At 34.7% G+C, this 22,547-nt stretch overlaps 4 protein-coding genes across 16 annotated transcripts; 2 read left to right on the top strand and 2 right to left on the bottom strand.

Moving 5' to 3' along the window:
* The first annotated feature begins 78 nt into the window (after positions 1-78).
* On the top strand, positions 79-7,242 carry LOC139768535 (nose resistant to fluoxetine protein 6-like). 2 transcript variants are annotated; one of them, XM_071698842.1, is made up of 14 exons: positions 79-269; positions 1,963-2,215; positions 2,688-2,932; positions 4,068-4,261; positions 4,481-4,581; positions 4,653-4,874; positions 4,980-5,193; positions 5,376-5,541; positions 5,631-5,710; positions 5,787-5,882; positions 5,952-6,081; positions 6,305-6,479; positions 6,734-6,876; positions 6,949-7,242. In XM_071698842.1, the coding sequence occupies exons 2-14, from the start codon at positions 1,972-1,974 to the stop codon at positions 7,099-7,101; spliced, it is 2,163 nt and encodes a 720-aa protein (XP_071554943.1). In that variant the 5' UTR covers positions 79-269; positions 1,963-1,971; the 3' UTR covers positions 7,102-7,242. The 2 variants fall into 2 exon arrangements, with proteins under 2 accessions (XP_071554943.1, XP_071554944.1); XM_071698843.1 differs by having other exon boundaries at positions 80-269; positions 2,058-2,215.
* On the bottom strand, positions 6,642-15,325 carry Dnmt1a (DNA methyltransferase 1a). 2 transcript variants are annotated; one of them, XM_071698792.1, is made up of 16 exons: positions 15,191-15,325; positions 14,225-14,756; positions 13,702-14,065; positions 13,284-13,601; positions 13,052-13,204; positions 12,391-12,868; positions 11,870-12,060; positions 11,321-11,744; positions 10,797-11,120; positions 10,500-10,651; positions 9,920-10,254; positions 9,727-9,838; positions 9,234-9,377; positions 8,989-9,155; positions 8,648-8,888; positions 6,642-8,455 (listed from the first exon to the last, which is right to left on the bottom strand). In XM_071698792.1, exons 1-16 carry the CDS (start codon positions 15,261-15,263, stop codon positions 8,060-8,062), a joined length of 4,404 nt encoding a protein of 1,467 aa, XP_071554893.1. In that variant the 5' UTR covers positions 15,264-15,325; the 3' UTR covers positions 6,642-8,059. The 2 variants fall into 2 exon arrangements, with proteins under 2 accessions (XP_071554893.1, XP_071554894.1); XM_071698793.1 differs by lacking the exon at positions 15,191-15,325 and adding an exon at positions 14,847-15,079.
* Positions 15,326-15,346: 21 nt separating this feature from the next.
* Lrr47 (Leucine-rich repeat 47) lies at positions 15,347-18,259 on the top strand. 3 transcript variants are annotated; one of them, XM_071698855.1, is made up of 5 exons: positions 15,347-15,486; positions 16,366-16,470; positions 16,656-17,225; positions 17,336-17,643; positions 17,728-18,259. In XM_071698855.1, the coding sequence occupies exons 2-5, from the start codon at positions 16,393-16,395 to the stop codon at positions 17,945-17,947; spliced, it is 1,176 nt and encodes a 391-aa protein (XP_071554956.1). In that variant the 5' UTR covers positions 15,347-15,486; positions 16,366-16,392; the 3' UTR covers positions 17,948-18,259. The 3 variants fall into 3 exon arrangements, with proteins under 3 accessions (XP_071554956.1, XP_071554955.1, XP_071554957.1); XM_071698856.1 differs by lacking the exon at positions 15,347-15,486 and adding an exon at positions 16,058-16,127; XM_071698854.1 differs by lacking the exon at positions 15,347-15,486 and having other exon boundaries at positions 16,037-16,470.
* An 860-nt stretch (positions 18,260-19,119) lies between these two features.
* LOC139768548 (uncharacterized) lies at positions 19,120-22,309 on the bottom strand. 9 transcript variants are annotated; one of them, XM_071698869.1, is made up of 5 exons: positions 22,187-22,309; positions 20,622-20,778; positions 20,421-20,525; positions 19,892-20,185; positions 19,120-19,768 (listed from the first exon to the last, which is right to left on the bottom strand). In XM_071698869.1, the coding sequence occupies exons 2-5, from the start codon at positions 20,766-20,768 to the stop codon at positions 19,517-19,519; spliced, it is 798 nt and encodes a 265-aa protein (XP_071554970.1). In that variant the 5' UTR covers positions 20,769-20,778; positions 22,187-22,309; the 3' UTR covers positions 19,120-19,516. The 9 variants fall into 9 exon arrangements, with proteins under 9 accessions (XP_071554970.1, XP_071554969.1, XP_071554967.1 ...); XM_071698868.1 differs by lacking the exon at positions 22,187-22,309 and adding an exon at positions 21,717-21,873; XM_071698866.1 differs by lacking the exon at positions 22,187-22,309 and adding an exon at positions 21,501-21,855.
* Positions 22,310-22,547: the final 238 nt, after the last annotated feature.

The raw sequence follows: 22,547 nt of genomic DNA, 5'->3' as shown, positions 1-22,547 counted from the left end.
CGCCCCTATTTTCCGTATCCCGCGATTCCCGCGAATCCCGCGGCGCGGCGGGCGGCGGCGTCAGCGTCACTAGCGTCAGTGTCAGCTGTCACTAGCTGTCAGCTGTCAGTGTCAGTGTCATGTCATTCACGCTCATCATTTACTCGTTATATTTACTTCTCTACTCTAATGCTTTGAATATTAGGCCTATGCAACAAATACATGTAGCGGATTCTTTGGAAATACGCGCTCGCGCGTGATACATGAAATAATAATAATTCATCAAAGTGGTAAAAAGAAGGGAATAGTATTCTCACTTGTGACACGTCATTCTGTCTTTATTATTCATTAATTGCCAAAAAGGATAGAACGACGTCACAAGTGAGAATTATCTGAGTTTTGATGTAAATGCAAAGCACGCCTAATATGAATAATATTTCAACCGTTTTTTTGCGATATAATATATTATCGTCGGATTTCGCGGCAACTCTCGTTTGCATACAATTTGACGATTGTCCTTCGCTCTGTTATAAATCGCTTCCATCGTCTCGAATTTTTCAAGAATGTAAATTACGGATATCTTTTATAAATTATATACAGGTATCTTTTATAAATTATATATATATATATATATATATATATAATATGTTTATAATATTATAATATATACAATAAATGTTCCACGTGCGCGCGTGTGCCGCGTGTATAATATATATATATATATGCACACGTGCATCACATTATCCTGATGTGCAATGCGCGAAAAATCGACATGGTAAAAACAATAATGAATTTAACGAAACCAGTTATATTAGGTAAGAGAGAGATTAGGAAATATGTTATTATTAATTGGACAATTATACGTGCGACGTTGACATTTGTGAAAAATGACGTAATATCATTTTTCAAGTATATAGATATCATATTTGCTTGCGCGGCATATAAATTATTATACATAATAATTTAGAGACGCACAATGCGTGGTATGTGTTCCTTCAGTCGCAAAAGAAACCGGATAAGAAATCGTCTTAATTATTTCTTGATATTTTTCAATCGAGCATTCGAAGAAAATCGAAATCAATCTTAATCAAGAGACCATGTTTTTCTCAAACGATAATAAAAAGTCTAATAAATGTATTCAAATAGATAATATTTATAAGGATATTACAAAGATATGTGACAATAAATGTTAACAATAATCTTCCCTAATATTCTCCCTTAATATTTTGTTAAGAATAAAGAATCGGTACGAATATCTGTCTTTAAAGATTTGGACTTTCGGAAGAAATTATTAACGTCTGTCGTTTTCTGCTTCTCGTGAGATATAATATATTGTGCAATATTGACATATAGGTATTTGGAAGTTGCTCAAGTATTTTTTTATTTTGCCATTCAATTTTGCCATTCTCAACATACTGGAAGCTCGTTAACAATATGATGGAATTTTGAATATAAAATAATACAGTGGCCGAAGTGACATTTACGACATCTCGACAAAAAATTTAATAAATCGACGGCAAAAACGCTTTGTTTTTCACTACATAAATCCACGTTACTTCCGCTTATATATACCAGTCCTTTTTCGTTCGTCGAATCTCACTGATCGTACGCGGTATTCTTGCGTGCAAATCAGAGATAAATATCAATTTATAAAACTTGGAATTGCGCGCAACTGTTCGTAATTATAATAAATGAAATTCGTCGACAGTGATAACAATTATCTCGAACGAATCTCCTCTCGGCTCCATTCGCGCGGTTCTGTTATCATTCCGTTAATAGTGCCGTCTTCATTAATTTTTGGCGATAGCGCGATAAAAGTGCCCTTTTTCTTATATCCTGGAAAGAGAGTAAACCTTATAACAAAATTTGTTATATAAATAATAATAGTTTCAACGCTTCTGTATCTCAAGATTAATTTTACGTTTAGTACCGATGTTTACTAATTTACAATAAGGAAATAAAAGTGACTATTATGTGTTAAAGTGTCGCATTATGTCGCGACGGCAACTTGCGTTTATTTTGTGCGCTTACATAAACTTCACCACGTTACTCTGTGCACCCCCCGCACAAATTCATAGATCGAATAATGACAGCAGTAACAATGACATTAACCGTATGCTGCCCGCTTATGCTGTTGCTTCGGTAGCTTCCGGTCTTCTTAATTCGACGTTATGTGAAAAGGAATTGTTGATGTTCCGAGAGGCTGTTGATCAACGAATACTCTGGAGCCTGAAAAGTATGTAAAATTCTTAATTATAATTATATTTAATAATGCACTTTAATGTAAAGTTCGGAAAAGTTAATCGAATATTGTGATAAGAAAAGAAATGTATTTTTGCGACTACATTTTTCATATTATATTGCGTAAATATGCATTCTTATTTATGGAACATACGTAATCATAATTATTTTACAATAATTACTATAAAATATGACTTGTAATAAAATGTGTCGTAACAATAAGAGAAATGTACGTCCTTTATAACAATAGGAAATATATAGTCAATTAGATTTATTCAATACACAATCAGGAGGGAAATCTTGATAATTGTAAATATCTAAAGACTGCTTTTCAAAATTAGTAATTATCAAAACCTATAATTAACTGACAATAAATAAGAGACTATTCAATATTCTTTTTTTTTCTCAATATTCAATATTTTTTTATAATTTTTGTAAATAACGTTTGTCTATCTTTTATTTTTAAGTGCTGGATTCTAGCGGCGAATTTCAATCAAGTTTTTTTTATGGAAATAATTATTGGCTGGGCAGCCGTAGCCAGTGCATCGATGTGATGAGTACTGTTCCTCTACAGATTTCAAAGCTGCATTTATTAAACAACACGCTGTATCGTGATCCACAAAAGGAGATTCCGCCTTTCAAAACAAATTACTTCGCTGCCCATTTTAAACACAACAGTACTCTTCAGTACCACATTAATCTACCTAATGAAGTAAGTTTATATCTCATTGTTAATGTAATAATAGCTGTACAAAGCTATAAACTATTTTATAGATATTAAAAATAGATATAAAATAAAGAATGTAGAATCGATAAGAATCTAAAACGTAGTTAACACGCGCAACGTGCAATATTGTTAACATTTATATAATTAGTAAAAATTAAATTGTCAAGTCTTTCAAATCTTTGTCAATATAATGATAAACATTAAAAATAGATAGGAGTACTTCACATGTTATTTACGTAAAGTAAATAAACTCATATAAAGGAGGGTACCATTGCGAAATACATAAATGATAAAACTATAATAAACAGAACACATTAAAGCTTTATGGAGATAGCAAAATTTCGGCAAAGTAATTTCTTAATGCGCAAGAAAAAATTCAATCCATCACATGCCATCAAACATAAATGTTATATATACGATGACGCTGCGAAGGATGGAATCGCTATCAACGATGGAAAATTAACAAAAATTCAAGTAATAAAAATTCGTTTTCACCAAGAATCATCGATAAAAACTTCCAATCACAGAATAGAATATGAAAAACAGCTCTCGCAAAAAGACGCATATATTATCAACGAGTTAATAATTAACAAAAAATTGCAAAATTGCGTGTGTATAATCATATAATCCTGCATGATCGTACGTTACGTCGACATTTTTCAGATTTAAATTTTAAACCAAAAGATTTACGTCTACATATATAAATGGAATTTTGAAAGATTATCTTAAAAAGGTTATTTTATGAAAAAATTCAAGATTTTAGATAAAAATTATACACGCGCGTGTAAGTTGCGACATTGCAAAAAGAGGTCGGTAACAATCTACCTAATATACATACCTAATATACACATATCGAAAGTCGAAATATATTATAATTATATATATACAGAAACTAACATAAGGCCGTCAAAGACCTAGGCTTGGATCGCATGGCTTTTGATTCTAATTGATTGTATATTGTTACGATCCTATTTCTCTTATTATTATTATAATTGTTCTTCATTATTTATAATTATTTACTGAACATAACGCCGCAAGCTACACTTCTACAATATATGGACATTATTGATGTGTATATTCAATATTAAAATATGTTATAGAGACATTTTTATTATTTTAGGATGTGATCACACTCGGACTCTGTTTACCAGAATCATGCTCTGAAAATGATATAAGTTTTATTTTGGAAAAAGTATTCCGTGATAGAATTCTTATAATTAGTGATCTTTATTCCGTGGACTTCAAGATGATCCAGGTTAAAAATCTAAAAGATGATTATAAATGGCTCATTAGTGGTGCTACACCTATCATTTGGTATGTCAAGAAATTGTAAAGCACAATTAATAATACAAATAAAATAATATATTCCATATCACGCGTTTGCACACACACACACACACACATACGTTAGAAACAAGTTTTCATTCAAAAGTAGCTATAAATCTGAAGAAATATTAAGGAGATAGATTTCGCATATCTTTATTAATTTTAATAGTTTTAATTTTATTAATTTTATTAATTTTACATTTGTAGCATTATTTTAGTGCTTTCTATCTTCATGGTTATAATCGGGACAGTGTACGATGTATTCGTGAATCAGAAATATTCAAATAAGAAGAATAAAATTGACACTGGTAAGTATATATCATACCGAAAAAACATTTCAAATCTTTTCAACTTTAATAATATACGTTTTGCGCATTAGATGGAAAGAACACAATTCAAGAAATGGAAATGGAAGCAACTCCGTTACGGGAAAGTAGAATTGGAAAAGTACTATTATGCTTTTCCGCTTACACGAATACAAAAATAATATTTAATACGAAATCGCACGCCGACGCACTGCCTATTATTCATGGCTTAAAATTTTTAAGTATGTGTTGGCTACTCTCAGGCCATTTCACAATGTACATGGCAGACTACACGGGCAAGTAATTTGAAAGTGATCTGTAGAAGATCACACACAGTACCGATTCTTAGGTCTCCGATTCTTATTTACTACACATAACGGATACTGTTTTTCCGTACACAGACAATAAAGTGTGGGCCTGGAGGTTCAGCGATGGCTTCACTAATCAAATATTAATGAATGCACATTTAGGAGTCGATACCTTTTTATTTTTAAGCGGACTTTTGGTGGCCTATTTTTATATTAAGGATAAAATGGACAAAGATCGAATACAACTACTTACTTATACAGCAAAGATAAATGAATTCTTCCTCCTTGTGATAAGAAGATTTATCCGGTATGTTCTTTGTTATCTTGACAACAGAAAAGACCGCGATAAACCTGATAAAATAAATACTATGATAATAAGCAAAATAAAAGACATGACATAAAGACAATTTTAAAATATCTAGTAATTAATGTCAAATTCAATGGTAAGCTAACAATGTCTTTTCTTTTATGCATAAATTTCATCTTTAGGCTGACGCCGGCTTATATGATGGTATTGGCAATATCGCAATTAAGTTCGACTTGGTTCGACAAGACCTCCCCATTTTACGTGTACGAGAGACCACACGAAACCTGCTCAAAGTACTGGTGGAGGAACCTTCTGTACATAAATAATCTATTCGGTCTTAAAACAATGGTACGAATACATTTAGTTTAGCACAGAATGTGCTTAAAAGCATGCATATAGAATCTTCAATCTCAAATTCTTTTTTTTTTTTCTTGAAGTGTATGAGTTGGAGCTGGTATTTATCTGCAGATATGCAATTCTTCATTATCGCTGTAGCGCTATTAATTTTGTCGACAATGTAAGTTGACTACTGACGGTCATACAACATAGCCAGTGTAAATATTTTTTAATTAAACATTAATTATAAATTTCAGGTACTTTTACATAGCAATGGCTATATTGAGTGCACTTTTAATAAGCTCAATTACCCTTACCGGATATCTTTCATACATTTACGAATATATCCCGACGTAAGTTATATTGATGAAACATCCTGCTCGAGAGAATAATTAAAAGAGCATTTTTTCTTGTTGTTACAGGTTGGACGAACAATACAGGCTTATGGATGTCTTATACTTCCCACCGTGGGTCAGAATAAGTCCATATATTGTTGGAATGATTGCCGGTTACATTTTAACGCAACTAAACGGAAAGTTGATTTTGAAGACGGTAAAAATTTGATTTATATTTTTATGTTTGATTTATACATGTAAATTTTATGTATCAAAAAGTAAAATAGCTTCAGAAATAATTATACAACACGCTACGTACTGATTAAAAATATATATATAAATTAATAATTGTGTAGTAGTGCGTAAAGAAAATACTATTTAAGTACAAAAGTTTTAAATTACTCTTGTCATATTATAATTCAATTTAACGCAAATTTTAGAGAACTGTAATTTTATGCTGGTGCTTTGGTAGTGCCTGCAACATTATTGTGGTATTCTGCACGTACAAGCGACAAATACCCATTTTACCTGCTGCTATTTATGCCGCATTGCACAAAGGCATTTGGGCCATAGGTATAGCATGGGTTATAATAGCGTGCCTTACTCAACACGGTGGTTAGTTCATTTAATAATATTCTATTAAATCTTTATCAGATCTTTTTATTAGATACTAATAAATTGTTGTATAATATATTCGCAATCCACATGCGATTTAATTTCACTTTCAATTTACTATTTAAGAAACATTTTTGTTATAATGAACACAGTGGCACAATGTAATATAATACAATAATCCTTTATTTTTTAAAATACTATAATTTATATAAATATATTACATACTAATTATCAAATTTTACCTTATTATACAGGCATCGTTTATCGGTTCTTATCATTTAAAGGATGGGCTCCTCTTAGCAGACTGTCGTATTGCGCTTATCTTATAAATCCTCTTGTTGTACATTCGATTCGCCTACTGAGTGAAACGTCTGTTCATTTTGAACTTATACCCTTGGTAAGTAAACGAACATCTAAAATTCTTAAAAGGTTTAATTAACTTGTTATTATCGCAACCATTTATTTTCAGGGTATCGTGATGATGGGATATTTTACGATTACTTATTTATGTTCCTACGTATTGTCCTTAGTAGTAGAAACACCGTATAACTTACTAGTACGAAAAACCATGCAAGCTCGCAGTAAAAGAAAGTATAAGTGGCGTAACAGTGAGAAATTGTAATTTTGCATGCAAGTGTAATTGCCGATAAAATCAAATATAATTATTGTACTTTTGTCTATATAATATACTACAAAAAATCTGATGTATAACATAACATGTATAATAAAAATAATAGTAATAAAAGTGCGACATTCTACGATACGATAACTGCAGGCTTGCATTCCAAACCAAAGGTAGTCATTTTAATACTTCTTATCATGATATAACAAGTCTTTTGTGTCTCCTGTCCACCGCTGCTGAAGAGGGTCCCATATGTTACGGCACATGTGTATTACAAAAAAAAAAAAAAAATTATGTGAAGCTAAAACCAGCAGCACGCAATGAATCTATCCAGCAAAACCAGTAGCGAAATACACGCATTATGTGCTGTAAGCTTTACAATCTAAAAAGGTCATCAATCAATGAAATAAAAACGAGATGGTCTGTATCGAAAAACGAGATAGAAACGTTCCGTGATTTCCACCTTAACCAATGGAAATTAAAAACTAAGTAAAATGATTGCCTAGACTCTAATCTCTAGGTTATAGGCTTTCCGCGCATATTTACTGACCCGTACATGAACTTAGACTTATAGACCAACCGGACCAACGCACAAAGACATAACGTATAACATGCTTTTATTACGTTACATCTTTCTTTGTGTGACCCAAGTCCAAGTTTACGCACGCGCGCGGATCTATCTAAATATATAATCAGCACTCAACGTAACGTGATGTGTTCCGAATATTCTTGTACGGAGAGAGCCTTCTATACCATCTCTAGGTTTAAATTACTATTACAAATATTAATTACAACATGGGTTTATTCTTATCGATGCATATCGAAGAGATATCAGAGTATAATACCGGACTTATTTAACACTGAATACTCTAATTTACGATGTAAAAATAATATGTAAAACCATTATACTATTTCGTCCAATAATTTTTCTTTCTTCGTTTCTTCATCGGTATAAATTTCATCGATCGACCGTATTCTTGTTATCGTTAAGATTGTTGTTGGCATTGTCGTGAGCTATTGGGGCATCAGGCACATCTTTGTCATTCTTATTAAGATTTTCGTCGTAACTTTTGTCAAGACTTTCGTCGAGGCTATTGTCGAGACTTTTACTCGTTGTTGGTTCAACACTATAGCCATTCATAGGTTTGGGTTCTGTGTTTAACGTCGTATCACGGATACATTTTCTTATCTCGTGCCCAATAGCAGCGCCCAATGGTGGTGGTACCGCGTTACCAACCTGTCGATGCTTATCAGCTATTGTACCGAAAAAACGATATGAATCAGTAAAACCTTGAGATCTCGCACATTCCCTCACGCTTACAACTCGATTTTGCACTGGGTGCAACACACGACCCTGAAAATCAATTACATTTGAATAGCACACTCACTTAGCTTCTAATTGTATGCTGTATCGATGAAACAATAGAAATACGTCAATTCATAGTATTTTAAGAAATTATTAAACATCAGCGATCTCATACTTTGTTCATTATTTCAATTATTGGAGCATTTATATGCAGTATTTTATATATCTATCAACACATACCTGTTTACCCATCGGTTCCGGATGAGTGATAGTTGTAATGAAAATTCCGTTCCAGTCAATTCTACCGTATAAACCCCTCCAATTGTTATGTCGGTTCGAGGTATGTGGCAAACACCATGGAATCAAAGTATTATATTGCTTATCGGTAGGATCACATGGTTGACCAGTACTACAACTACATACTCCGCGAAGTGCATTCGTAGAGCTCCTTCCAACTCTCGGATCATGGTACGCATATTCTCTAAAAGAATAAAAAGAACAATAAAATTCAGATTTGTTCAATTAATCATTATAATCAAAGAATTTAAAGGCTATTAAATTCTAATGGATACTGCACGTACAATTTCTTGGTAAAGTTACCGTCACTCAATCGCATCACGATGTTCGGTAGATCACACCAATCGGCACCGATTGTAGTTGGAATGAGGCTCATTCGCGCCTCTACAAGCGGACTCATTTCTTTGCATATATGATCTATCAATGTCGATCGATACGGTTTACCCCTCATCTGGAATGAATCAATCAAGTGATGTTTCAATTCTGATGTTTGTTTGCAAACATATACGGAGATACGTTTCTACAATACCTTTCTCTGAAAATGTGTCAACGGTTCACCACCATAAGACATTTCCTCTACGCTCGAACCACATTTAATTGCCGGTAAATCATACAGAGCATCTTTTACAGTGATTGTTCTATATGGAGCAGACTCCTTCCAAGCACAACTAAACTAAAATATATATATAGATTTCATTAGTACAAGAAAGCTTCATGATAGCGTGCGTGTGTGTGCGCGTGTGTATATATATAAATTTTTGCAACGCGTAATTGCAATCTAATTTATATCAACTTACAGAATCGATGTCGCAAAATATGTTTATATATATATATATATATATATATATATATATATACACACACACGCACGCACGCACACGCACGCACACACACACACACACACACACACACACACACACACACACACACACACACACACACACACACACACACACACACACACACACACACACACACACATATGTATCATAAATACAAAACAAATAAAAATTAGGGCATACCTTTTTATTATCCACCATTACATTCGACGAACAACATTGTTTATTGAACACATGCGTAGGCTCTGGATACCTTGGAAGTATCTCTCCAGGTGCAGCGGCTATGAGTATCATCCTACAAATCGATAAATTATCATTAAAATGAAACTAGATATACCATCGGTAACATTTTGATTGTAAAGGAAAATAAAACAACCTTCTTCTCGTTTGTGGTATCCCATAACTTCCAGCTTGGAGGATACCAAATGTACACTGATAACCCATACGAACGAGACATCTTAAAGTTAATTTCAGCACCATACTTTTTTTAAAGGATACAAAATTTCGCACGTTTTCCATCAGGAAAAATTTCGGTCTATAATAATCGCAGTAAGCTAAACTCGTAACGATGAGAGAATTTTTAAATAATGAGTATTGCCGAAAATTGAAGCGATTCATGCCGCTGAAACCCTGACACGGTGGTCCACCACACAAGAGTTCAACATCTCCTTTCTGAGGAAGTTTTTGGCCATTATCATCTACATAATCACCCTGAGAGAGAGACAGAAAACAAAATTTTATCAACTAATTTTATTACGGTAAAAAAAATAATCAAAATATAATATATTCTCTCTTCTCTTATACATTCTTATAATTTAAAGAGAAAAACTATTAAGAGTTAACGCAACGTATCTGTTCTATTTGTAATGTTAATTATTTGATAATAACAGTAAAATATTTATCGCTTAGTGTATGAATGTGAATAGATGTGGAAACATGAAGTGATGGAAACTTACATTCATCACTTTTTGTAACAGCTTGTTGGAATCCTCTGAGAACACAGTAGCCTTTGGATTGTTCAAGCGAAACGCATTTGCCGCAGCGTTATCTTTTTCAACCGCCCACAGACTTTCAGCTACACCCGCTTGATGCATTCCTTCAGATAATCCTGTTAAACAAATGATTATAACATGATTTATAAGTATATGTAAAGGAGAATGAAAGGGAATGGAAGATAAAAGGAGAAAGGAGAGGAAGGGGGGGGGGAGAGAGAGAGAGAGAGAGAGAAAACAAATATATATAACGTAATGTACCTCCACAACCAGCAAACATGTCCAACGTTCTCAATTTTCTTGATATAGTAGGATAGTCCACGGGTGTTTCAAAAACCTGCTTCTTTTCAGTTCTTTCCACTTTCTTTGCTATAGATTTACCCTTCCCCTTTCCTTTCCCGAATTTACTCGTATTAATAATGTCATAAGGCGGTTCATCGAATGTTTTTTCTTTAGGATTGTATGCTTCGGTAAAATAAAATCTGTTTGGACCGCTCGTAGACCATTCTTCAATGGATTCACTCATATTTTTAAAGTATGTCAGGTAGCATTTACCGGCAACCACAGACAAATTTACGGTGCACACTACACAGAAACAAAAAACGGATCTTTTAAATTATTAAAAAAAATATATTCAAATACAGATCTTAGGCCAAAATGGATATTTTTACGTGAATAACATTATACGTCCTCAATTGTCAATAATATAAAAAATATTAAATTTATCTAAAACGACAACAAGAAATTCGTAGCTTTTTGAATTTTATTTTATAGTTATAACTTACTCTCGTTGCTCCAATAGACCATATTAATGTCCGATTGCTCCATTAGTGCTAAATCTCGGTGAGTATTCTCCGGTCTGTACATTTTATTTATTTTAATAAAAATGTCTGAAGGTGCAACTAATATGTCAGTTGTCGTAGCATATATTGTATTAATATAACCAATATGAAAAGGTTCGGGTGTATCACCATTTGAATAGATTCCTTTGTCAAGTTTTTTTCTGTAAAACTCCGGGTACATATTTTCGTCTACTTCGTCTAATTTGATCTTTGAATTTTTAGATTCTTGGTATTTTCGTTTATGCTTAAATTTAAAAGCCTGCGGATATAAGAATACCGCACTACCGACTTTATACTCTTCACCTTTGTATTTTACTAATTCGTAAATCACCTCCCTACTGCTTTTCTCTTCTATTCGATTATAGACCTAAAAATTGTATTAGATGACAACTTAAATATCGTTTCGATCCAAATCCATACTTATAGAGTTAAAGAAATTTAATTCTTAGATTAATTTTTATAGTTCAAATCTGATCTTTTCTTATTTCGTGCCTTAGGTATATCACGTTGCGTTGATATCGCCAACCGAATGCAAGAGGGACAGAATCGATGACTAATTTTTCCTGGACATTCCGGATCCGGTGGTGGATTCTCAAATCGAGCACTTTCAGGATCATATTTCATTTGATAAAAGAATGTCTTACCATCTGTATCTTTTATATCATTATCTATATCCACATTACCTGTAATATAAAAAATTGTGTAAATACGATTATGTAAATACAGTGACAAAACATTAAGAAAATTTGGGTGATGCGTGGGGGGGCTGACGCGTGGGCTCATTGTAAAAGCAGCATCGTTGCGGAATACCAAGCTGGAGGATTCACAAATCAGAACCTCCAAAACCAATGACAATTATATAAATTTCTTAGATTTACCTGACGTTATAGGGGCTTGATAGTTCTATCCACCAGCATTACTTTTATTATTATTAATATTACTTGTGTAGCACTTGGCTCCATATAACAGCACAATCAGAATCTAATATTCTAATAATAATCTAATATTCTTACCTAGTTGAAACCAATTCTCGGGCATCTTTTTATTGATAACCGTTGCCTTTGATCTAACAGACGTAAACGATGCCTCGCAACATTGTTCACTTAGGAATAATTCTATAGGATCCGAAGTTTCACCAAGTACGGTATCGATGCCTCTATAAAGACGGTTTGCGTGAAATCGTTTTTCTCCAAAGGCGTTCTCCCACATAAACACAATTTTGCAAACTTGTATAGGAATTGTGGAATCTCTAGGCTCCAACGAGACATAATCGTTTATTTCGATTTTTTCGTTTCCAACTGTAACTGATTTATAGTACGTTTTCCCCCCATCGACAATTTTATCTTCTTTCTCCCATATTATATCTTTCTTAATTTTAAGTTCTTTAAAATCTTCATTTTTATTAAGATTTCTTTCTTGATCTTGTACTGTTTTATCTTCTGTTAGATCATCATATTGCTCTTCGCTCTCTGGATCAGAATCTTCTGCTTCCTTTATAAAGAAAATCTCTATCTTTAACTGAACATTATATTTCGAATATTAAAAAATTTCGAATATTAAAAAAAAATGTTAATTTATTTTTAAATATTATGTTTTATTTTTTATATTTTATATAATCAGGAGATAAATAAGAATTGCACGTAAATCTTTACATTTAACAAGTGTAAATTATACCTGAATTGCCAAATTTGGACATCTTCTTCTAATGCATGCTTGCCTTTGAATTCCTTTGCCTCCAAATTTCGGCATATCTTTACAAGCATAACAAATACCACATTCGGGTTGCTGACAGTTGTCGCAAACACCGCATCGCCTCCTTTTTAGTGACTAACGAAAGAAGAAAATGGTTAACAATATAATACATATAAAAGATACTATAATTGTTGTAACATATGGCAATACATACCTTATTAGTAGTATGCTTAGCAAGTTGACCAGCGAAAATATTTTCGAACATATTGCTAACTAATTTTGTTGTAGTAGCCATTGACCAGACAGGCGTTTTAACTTTCGGCTTACGTCTCATTGGACGAACGGCCGATTTCTTACCGAACGTGACGCCAGAGAGATTCATGAGAGATCGCATACATGGAGCCGTAATGAGAAGAGTATCGTCAGGGCCAGCACAATTATCTAATGAAAAAACTTGATCGCAAATAAATTGTGCATGACGTAACAACGAATCTTCTGTAAACTTCATGGTTTCCTTAGGCGGTACTACTGTCTGCAATGAGAGACAAGAATAATAAAACCTAAACATTCGGAACAAATATGGAAATATGGAAATAATAAAAACATATTAAGATATGAAATAACAAACTTACTTGAAGCTTATTCAATAAGTCTTCGTAGGTTGAATTAACATCATCTAGCAAAAATTCTACGACTACTTTGCTCATATATAACTTCTCTTTAACAGCATCCATGAACGGTGCGTAAGCTTCCGACGGCTCCATCAAAATATATTCCGCGAACGCAGTACTAAAACCTACTAATGCCAATTCTCCTCCGTCAAATCCAGTGACATACCATTCGTTAATCGGCCCCATATCTTTTGTCGGTATACCTCCCTCGGGCGAAGAATTTTCCTCATAAATAGCTTTCATATATCCAGAAAAATATAACAGTATGTTTTTCTCTATGAGTCCTGTGTCGAAAGAACACAGGTGTCCATTCAAATCGTAAACACTAAAAAAAAATCACTTTTATATTAGTTTAACTTTAGTGCGTAACTATAAATTTTCTTAATATTAATATCGCTCAAGTACTCTGCTCTACAATTTTGAGAGAAACTAAACATATGTACTGTTTAAAAAGCATAAATGTATAAAAGACATGAAGATTTACCTAAAATGAGTTAATTTATTTTGCGGTCTCTCATCGCTTTCGTCTATAAAAGATTCATCTCCAATAAATAAGCACAGCTTAGGATCCGTTAAAGCTATCTGTTCTTCGACCGCACCATTTGGATGCCCTTGATACAATGTTAAATTATACGACATCTGTTTACAGTACAGGCATCGCTCTATCGCAACAGATGTCTTTTTATCTTGAGATTTTAATTTAGACATCTTTTCATTATTTCCTGTCTTTATTCTCTTTTCCGGGTTTTCTGTCATTTCCTCTTGATTTGTTTCCGGATCGTGATTTTCCTTATCAAATTCCAGGGAAATTCTAGGGTTTCCATCCATTTCTGTGTTTATTTCATCAAGATCGAGCACCATCGTCCCCATATTTGTTTCACTCGTCCTTCTTTTTACCGATGGGTCTGAATTAATTTTGGAATCTAATTCAGCTTCTTCAATTACTCCATCTAATTCTTTATTGTTTTTCCCATTGCTTCGAAGCATTTTATTTCTGCTGCAACCTGGTTCGCTTTCTGTCACAACAGTCAAAGTGGCACAAGTTTAAAATTTGAAGGAAAAACAAAGACACGCATATATGATTTAATTTATTAGGTAGTGTTTACCAACACGTTGGAACAACGGAACTGGCCCTAAGAGCAATATTCATGAATAAACGGTATTCGTATAATTTGATTTTATATTTTAGATAGTAACAAGCAACAGTCCACAGTGGCCACTTTCAAGCTCAAGTTTCTGTTGATATTTATATGGTGATCAATGTTGCGCACCTTTGGATAACTTTCAATATAAAATCAGATTATATATATACAAAGACGGCCTTAACCTTTGAGGTTAGAAAGAGACAGAGAGTGAAAGTTAACTACTAGTTAAGCTAACTGGCCATTGTTGAACTGGGCCTAAGTGAGCGCGATTCCTCGAGCCGCGAGCCGCGAGCCGCGGTACTCACCCCGTGGTTCATCTCTCGATCGCCGGGTAGCGACCTTACGCTTGACCGCGCGATGCCCTCCGCGCTTGACCATCGCGATAAGAACACAGGAGCAAACAGGAGGGATCTGAAGAGAGCGAAGAGCTTGAAGAGGACTGAGGAGACTGAGGAGACTGAGGAGTATTCCTAGTCGCCGGGTATCCGTTGACGCCTATCGGTTATCGCGCAGGACGCGCACTGTGTCACTGTGTCACTGTGTCCTGCGGTGATGCGGTCCAGGCGGTCCAGGCGGTCCAGCCGGTTCTGCCTCCCTGCTGGTACGTTCCCGCCAACATTGGATAATGGAAGTAGTAGTAGAGGATATCAGCCACGCGGCAATTTTTCGCGCCTAATCGGAAACGACCGCGACGCTGCTAATGGCCGCGTTCAGCAGACACAACTGTTGAGTGTCGTCTTATCAACACGCTACGTTGATTTGTTGGGTCTAAAAGTAAGAGCCAATCACGTTCGATTGCTACTGAGCGGTTTGTTCTGCTGAACGCGCCCAATCTCTCGTAACAACACTCACGCACAGGGCACAGGGCTGTGTGCAGCTGTGTGCTGCTGTGTGCTGCGTTCTAAAATTCACTCTGGGTGAACTCAAATCTGTAGTTTACGTCACGTATACTATAGCATTTTAGTTGACTAGAGTGATTTTTGGAACGCAGCCCAAAACCTGAAGGTAATTTCCAATTTTATGCGCGCGCAGTATTCTTAACTTGCTCGCTGAGCAGTTGAACGTGATTGGTTGGATCCACAAGTAACAACTAATCACGTTCAATCACTAGCTTACCGCCTTTACCGGCTGTTTCCGGCTTGAACACGACCAATGACCAATGACCAATGCTTCCGCTGAAACGAAGCACAATGTATTTTGCTAACAACTTTTTGCAACTTTTGAATATCGAGGCGAATTGAGGTTGGTGATACTTGAGTCGGTTAAAGATCTTTTAGACGACTATAACATAGGGTGACCCTCGTTATCGCGGCGTTTCGGAAGATCGCGTTCCACTTAACATTGCCCAGCCGGCTGCCGGCAACGGATCTCGGATTCTTGACCCGCCGTGTTTGCTACATATCCAAGACGTGCTAAACCGATCATGAAATTTCACTGCAATCTCGAGATCCATGACAGAACGTTGTCCGTCTGCTCGCAGAGACGATCGCAGTCGATCTTGGCGTTCATGAAGAAATCAGACAGGAACAACGAAGTGTACCTGTATCTGCAAACGCGGCAGAAAAAGCAGGGCACGAGGTATCAGGTAGGCAGCAAGGGCAGCAATAGCCCTCGTCGTCTAATCGCTGCTCGTCCGCTGCTTTCTCAACTTTACGCAGAACAAATTAGCTTGCATATTAGTTTTCATGGTTTTGGCGGAGCTTGAACTGCGCCCCGTTTACTTTGTCCTTTTCAAGGATATGCCTAATAATCGTCTTTTTTTTCTTCTAGATTGTCGACAACGTAGAACAGGTGTTTACCAAGTTTATCGCTGATGGCAAAGTTACGATAAGACTAACGCGACCGTGCCACGATCTGATCATTCAGAGTAATTCGATTCAATTAAAGAGCTTCATTCATGTACTGAATCTTATAAGAAACGCACAGTTTCAACATCACGACATGGTTGTAAAGCACATTGTAAAGAGTGTAACTCTTACGCCTAACGTGTTTTTCAACTCGAGTGAATTCTGTCTGGCAAAAACGAAAGTTGTGGTGAATAAAAAATCAGAGTATCCGACTTTACAAGGTTTCCCAAGAACGACGGAGCACCTAATTTTGAGAGGCCTGGACAGAAAGTCGTTTGATCGGCAAATTTTGCGTCTGCAAAGTCTAAAATTTCTAGATCTATCGGACAATAAGATCTCCTATCTGCCAAGGGAGGTAGGCACCTTACCTCACCTTCAACAGCTTGTACTGTCGCGGAATAATCTTGGAAAGTCGCCTGGATCCAAGTGGGCATGGCTAGAGCAAACTGCCATTAAGCACAATTTACAATTCTTAGATATAAGTGATAATTCGGTAAGTTAGATTATCCAGTTACCAAAGTTAAACTAGAGACATTGATACAGCGGGTTCTGTCGTCTATGAGAAACTTGATCGTTTCAACCGTTATTAATAATTTATCACAGCTGACTGAGTTGCCGATACAAATCAGAAACCTAAATGCCTTGGCACATCTGAAGGTTAGCCAAAACGAGTTGACGTATCTACCACATAATATCGGAGCTCTGCGAAATCTCAAAGTTTTGGACGTGGCGAGAAACCGTTTGTCGTATTTACCAGCTACCATCACGTATCTACGACTACAGTTTTTAGATGTTACGGAAAATCCATTTACCCATGACACTAAAAATTACGTTCGTGGTAATGAGAGTACAACGAGCATAAGAATGCCAAGCCTTGTTGAATTGTCAGCTAAAAGTATCCTGAAATCTAGGTTTTTATTTCTTTTGCATAGTTAAATGCTTGAGATGATTGACGTGAAACGCGAACCGAGATAATGATTTTTATATCTTTGTAGGATAACATACGATGCAAGTACAATACCGTATACATTAGTGGAATATTTAGATGAAGCGAAATGCTGCTACTTATGCAGAACTGCCTGCTTTGATTGTTATATAAGGAAGCTCATACGTCTACCTCTACTACTTGTTGAGATAAAAACGTCGGTGGGTACAGCTTTTAAATTTGAATCTTATTTCTGCTCGTTACCTTGCGCTAGTAATTACCCTGTGTAAGTCAAAATCAAACTTTTTCTTTATTAGTTTTTTCTCAGTTTTAATTCTAATCAATAAAATTTAATAAAAAATTTAAAAAATCAATAAAGTTAATAAAAAATGTGTAATAATCCCCCATTTGCCTGTACAAAGTACATGCACTCAAATTTATATTTATTACATTTACTATTGATGAACTGATACCAAAATCACATTGCTCAAGATCAAATGTAAGAACGATATAATTGTATTCATAGACTATTTTTATATACCTTTTTACACGTGTTGTTTTATCTTATTGATATTGTACATAATATAAATTTTATTCATTTATATCAGTGTGACAATTTATTTGTGAAGCTCTGAGTAACAATTTATCCTGAGGGTGTTCCAGGACTTCTATAATAAAATGTGTAAATAAAATTTAAAAAAATAATAAAAAAAATTAAATTAAAGAGCGTGTAGACTAGGGGTCCGTTCCGTTTCACGCATATGCGCGCATTTTCTATAGTAAACGTTACGTATGCTATAGATAAATGCGCGCAAATGCGTGAAACGGAACGGACCCTAATATTGTCAGATGCCATGCGCAATGCTGTCGTACGACCGATTGCAGGCTATAGGCCTATGAATCATAATAATAGTCTATTCTAAAAAATGGAATAAAATATTTAAAATTATTTTAAAAAATAAATCATTATTTGGAGTACATAAATTAGCGAACATATATAAATTTAATATTTTCGAAAAAAATAAGGATAGATTTGTGTTTAATTATTTCCAGAATAATAAATTAAAAAGAAATATTTATTGTCTTTGAGTATCTTACAACATATTTAACTTTTTTATACTTCATTATTATTAATATATAAAAAACGTAATCTTGTCTTTAATTAAATAAATAAAATTAAGTATTTTTGCCTTAGAATACATCCTTCGGGCCTTTAGTGTTCTGTAAGCAATACATAAGACGCAATTAAATGATATGCGTTTATGAAAGATCAATATGATTAATATATCATTTATAATACATAAAATGCATTAAAACAAATGTTATATATATATATATATATATATATATATATATATATATATATATATAAATTCTTCTTCGGAAATAATATACAACTAATATTTATTGTTATGCAGTAGGAATGCAGTAGTAATGGTACAGGTCTTACTAGGCTTTAGAGTTATTTATAAATTTTCGCTATATTTTCAAAAAACACTAGTACGATACAACATTATGGTCATGTAATATATGTATAATAGAATACCCTACTACACTCCGTGTAGTAACGTCTAAATGCGGTAATGTTTTTGAAGATTAAAAAAAATCCTTTTAATATCCACATACTTCTATTTTTATTGATATCCATTGATTCCTCTTAGCAAATATATCTCTACACTATTCCACGATTCTCATTTTAATCTCATATACATACACTCTAAAACTTTGAGCTCTTACGAACGTAAGCAATTGGAAGGCTAAATAATTTATTTTAGTACTGACATTTTTTGCATATCTAACTCTTATTGTCTATATTGTTTGCTATTATACGTGATAAACGATAATGTTTACGATATCTATTATGTTGTACTATCTTTTTTCTTTACAAACTCAAAGCAAGAATCGTCAGTCGCTCCAAGATAATAAGCTTGTGGTGTCATTTTTGTCTTCTTGCCGATACGTGCTACGGTAAAATCTATGTCTTTGAACTTTTTTGTATCTATTCCCATTTGCAAAGGGTGAACAAAAACTTCAGGATCTTCACGAAGAGGAACTGATTCCACTTGGCATTTATCACCATCCGTTATATACTTGCTGAATGCGGTTCCATGCTGACGTAAGGTGAGAAATGTTTTTTCTTATGTTTAGACAACTGTCTCTGAATACACGTATCAAATGTATAACGTAATGTTATACACGACATTAGAATAATGTTGTATGTTACTTATGCTTACCAAGGTTTCCGATTCGTTTCCGATATTTTTCCTTGCTGTGTTTTCATCGTAATGAATCAAATCCTGCAATGTAATTTTTTTGGTTCTTACGAGACCCATAATTGCAGCGTTTCTGTACAATCTATCTTTCTGCTTAATATATTTATCGTTTAAGTCTTTAGCCTCAGGTTGATTTATATTATCGTGTTCAGAACAATTCTGAGGTATTTCTTTCTCAGATTTTGTCATCATCTCAAGATTTCTTGACCAGCTTTCTTCCCAATGTTTATTCGAAAGGTCACGACCGCCATTTACCTATATCAGATTAATTTATATCCTATTTAACTTTTCTGCACATATTTGGAAGATGTACAATTATTTAAAGGATGCAAAGTTATTATACACATCTTTTCTCGACTACAGGATTTTTTTAGAAGACAGAAGTTAATTTTACCTTAAAATCCTAACTGGATGCTATTATTTCCAATTAGAACATAAAATATCTCTGTTAATAGCCTAATTACCTTAATAGACAAGAACATCTGCTTACCTCTCTAATGGCAGCAGAGACTTCATATTTGTCGAAGGTAGGTTTTACTTTACTAGTTATAATATCCATGCTGTCATCGCTATTTGTGTCGGAGTCTTCTAATAACTAAAATTAAATAAACAAATAATTATTTATAAATAATATAAATGTGAAATATAAATGAAATATTATTTCTCATATATACATTACACATGCACTGACATTTAGGTTTCGTGGTTTCCTCACTTTTCTTTCATTCATCTTTCTATCTTTCGCAGCCTGACTCAATCCATACAGTCGATAGAACTTGGCATTGTCGTCTACGGAAGTAAGCGAAGTTGCCTTCTTAATATCGTTACGTAAATCCATATTTGAGAACCTGAAGAGTATTATTATACGTAAGTACGCAAGAACTTTGTTGTAAGACTGTGAACTTAATTAGACAAACCATTAGATTTTTTTAAGAAAAATCTACTTACACACATACATATGCAGGGTGTTTTCGGAAAGTGGCGAAAAACTTAAAAGAATGATAAATCTGACCAACTTTTGTTAAGAAATTCATGTTCAACGATGTCTCCTTAAGGCCAGTCAGTTTTTAACCTTGTCGAATGTTGTTTAATGTCTGTAAGAGATCATGTGTTTGTTTTCTGTTTAATTTTTTTATCGTAGCAAGCGTTCAAAATGGCACCTTGTCCTTGTTACCATTACACAACTATTAATAATGTTTAACGGAAATCAACGCGTAGCACTTTAAGGAGACGTCGTCGCCAAGAACACATATTACTTATATAAAAGTTATTCAATGGGCACTCAACCCTTTAAGTTGATCGTCAGTCGTCACTTTCCGAGAGAACGCCGTGTATATTTCTTTCTAATCCAAAGTTGAAAAAAATCTCAACAGAATGCTATACATTTCTCAATTTATCGGATTTTAAATTTCCATCTCTGTCACTTCTTATTCTTATAATTCACACAAGAAACTCTAATTTTACATGACTAAAATATGTTTGTAGGTAAAGAGGTTAATCTGTTAAACTGTACTTAACCAAATTAATACCATTAAATTAATAAACGCCACATATAAATGATTGAAATTACAATTTGGATTCAAGATCGCCTATTTTCAACGCTATTACTATTTCAAAAGAAATAGAAGAGCCACGTTTGATTTAATTTTAATATATCTTTGCCTTTGTTTGATCACAGAGAACCAAGTTGCGAAAACTTCTCATTTACTTTATCGCGCGCACTGATCAAAGTGTCATTTTTACATTGTCCTTGATTTTGCGTGTCTTTTCCCCACGTTTCCGATACCTCCGAAACCTGACGTCGTCCGTTTATGTCAAAATATTTATCGGATACGGCACGCAGAATTAACGTAGCATACGGACGTGGCCATGTTTACACTGTTCATATGGAGTCAGGAGTGTCCTCCCTAACCTCAGCCACTTCAGCACACAGTTTATCCCTCGTAGCTGAACCTTTTACACCTTTTCATCTCCTCTCTTTTTCTTTCCAACGTTCAATTGTATATATATATATATATATATATATATATATATATCTCTCTCTCTCTCGTTTTAAGTGCAGAAAGCACCGAGATCGATTCCACACAAGTTTTGTTCCCTGATTCCCTGTATAGCTATTCCGTGCTACACTTTCTGCAGTCTGCACTCGAAATGAAATAACTTATATATGACTGGACGTTGATTAGAGAAAGAAAGAGAGAGCGAGAAGGGGGGAACGAAAGGTTCAGCTCGTTCTGCAACGAGGAGTGTACATACGCGCGAGGAACGAATCCAGCGTTGGTGAATGGTGATTGGTGATTCCAGCCGTCGCGGTTGCCATCCCTGATTCTCGTATCGCGCACGGAGGGCGGATTGGGCGGAATCCGCGATTCGATCCGTTCGCGCGAGGCGAGAACCTCGGGCCTCGGAGCAGTCGGAGCGGCCCTCGATTCTACTGGATTCTACCAAGATCCTCTAAGAAAGTAGAACGTGACGGCGACTCTCCGCGGGATATTATGCGGCGCGAGCGTCCTACCGAGGTCACGTTGTTCGGCACGACGCTGTCGCGATCGGCGATCCTTTAATCCTCGGGACCGATAGATCGTGGACGCGCCGTCGTTGAGCAACACCTCGAAGA

This window comes from Temnothorax nylanderi, unplaced genomic scaffold (assembly GCF_030848795.1).
Source record: "Temnothorax nylanderi isolate EJ_2023f unplaced genomic scaffold, tnyl_v1.0 TNYL_tig0016_pilon, whole genome shotgun sequence".
NCBI lineage: Eukaryota > Metazoa > Arthropoda > Insecta > Hymenoptera > Formicidae > Temnothorax > Temnothorax nylanderi.
Note: the sequence above shows the minus strand (reverse complement) of the source record. Positions and strands in the feature narration are given on the sequence as shown.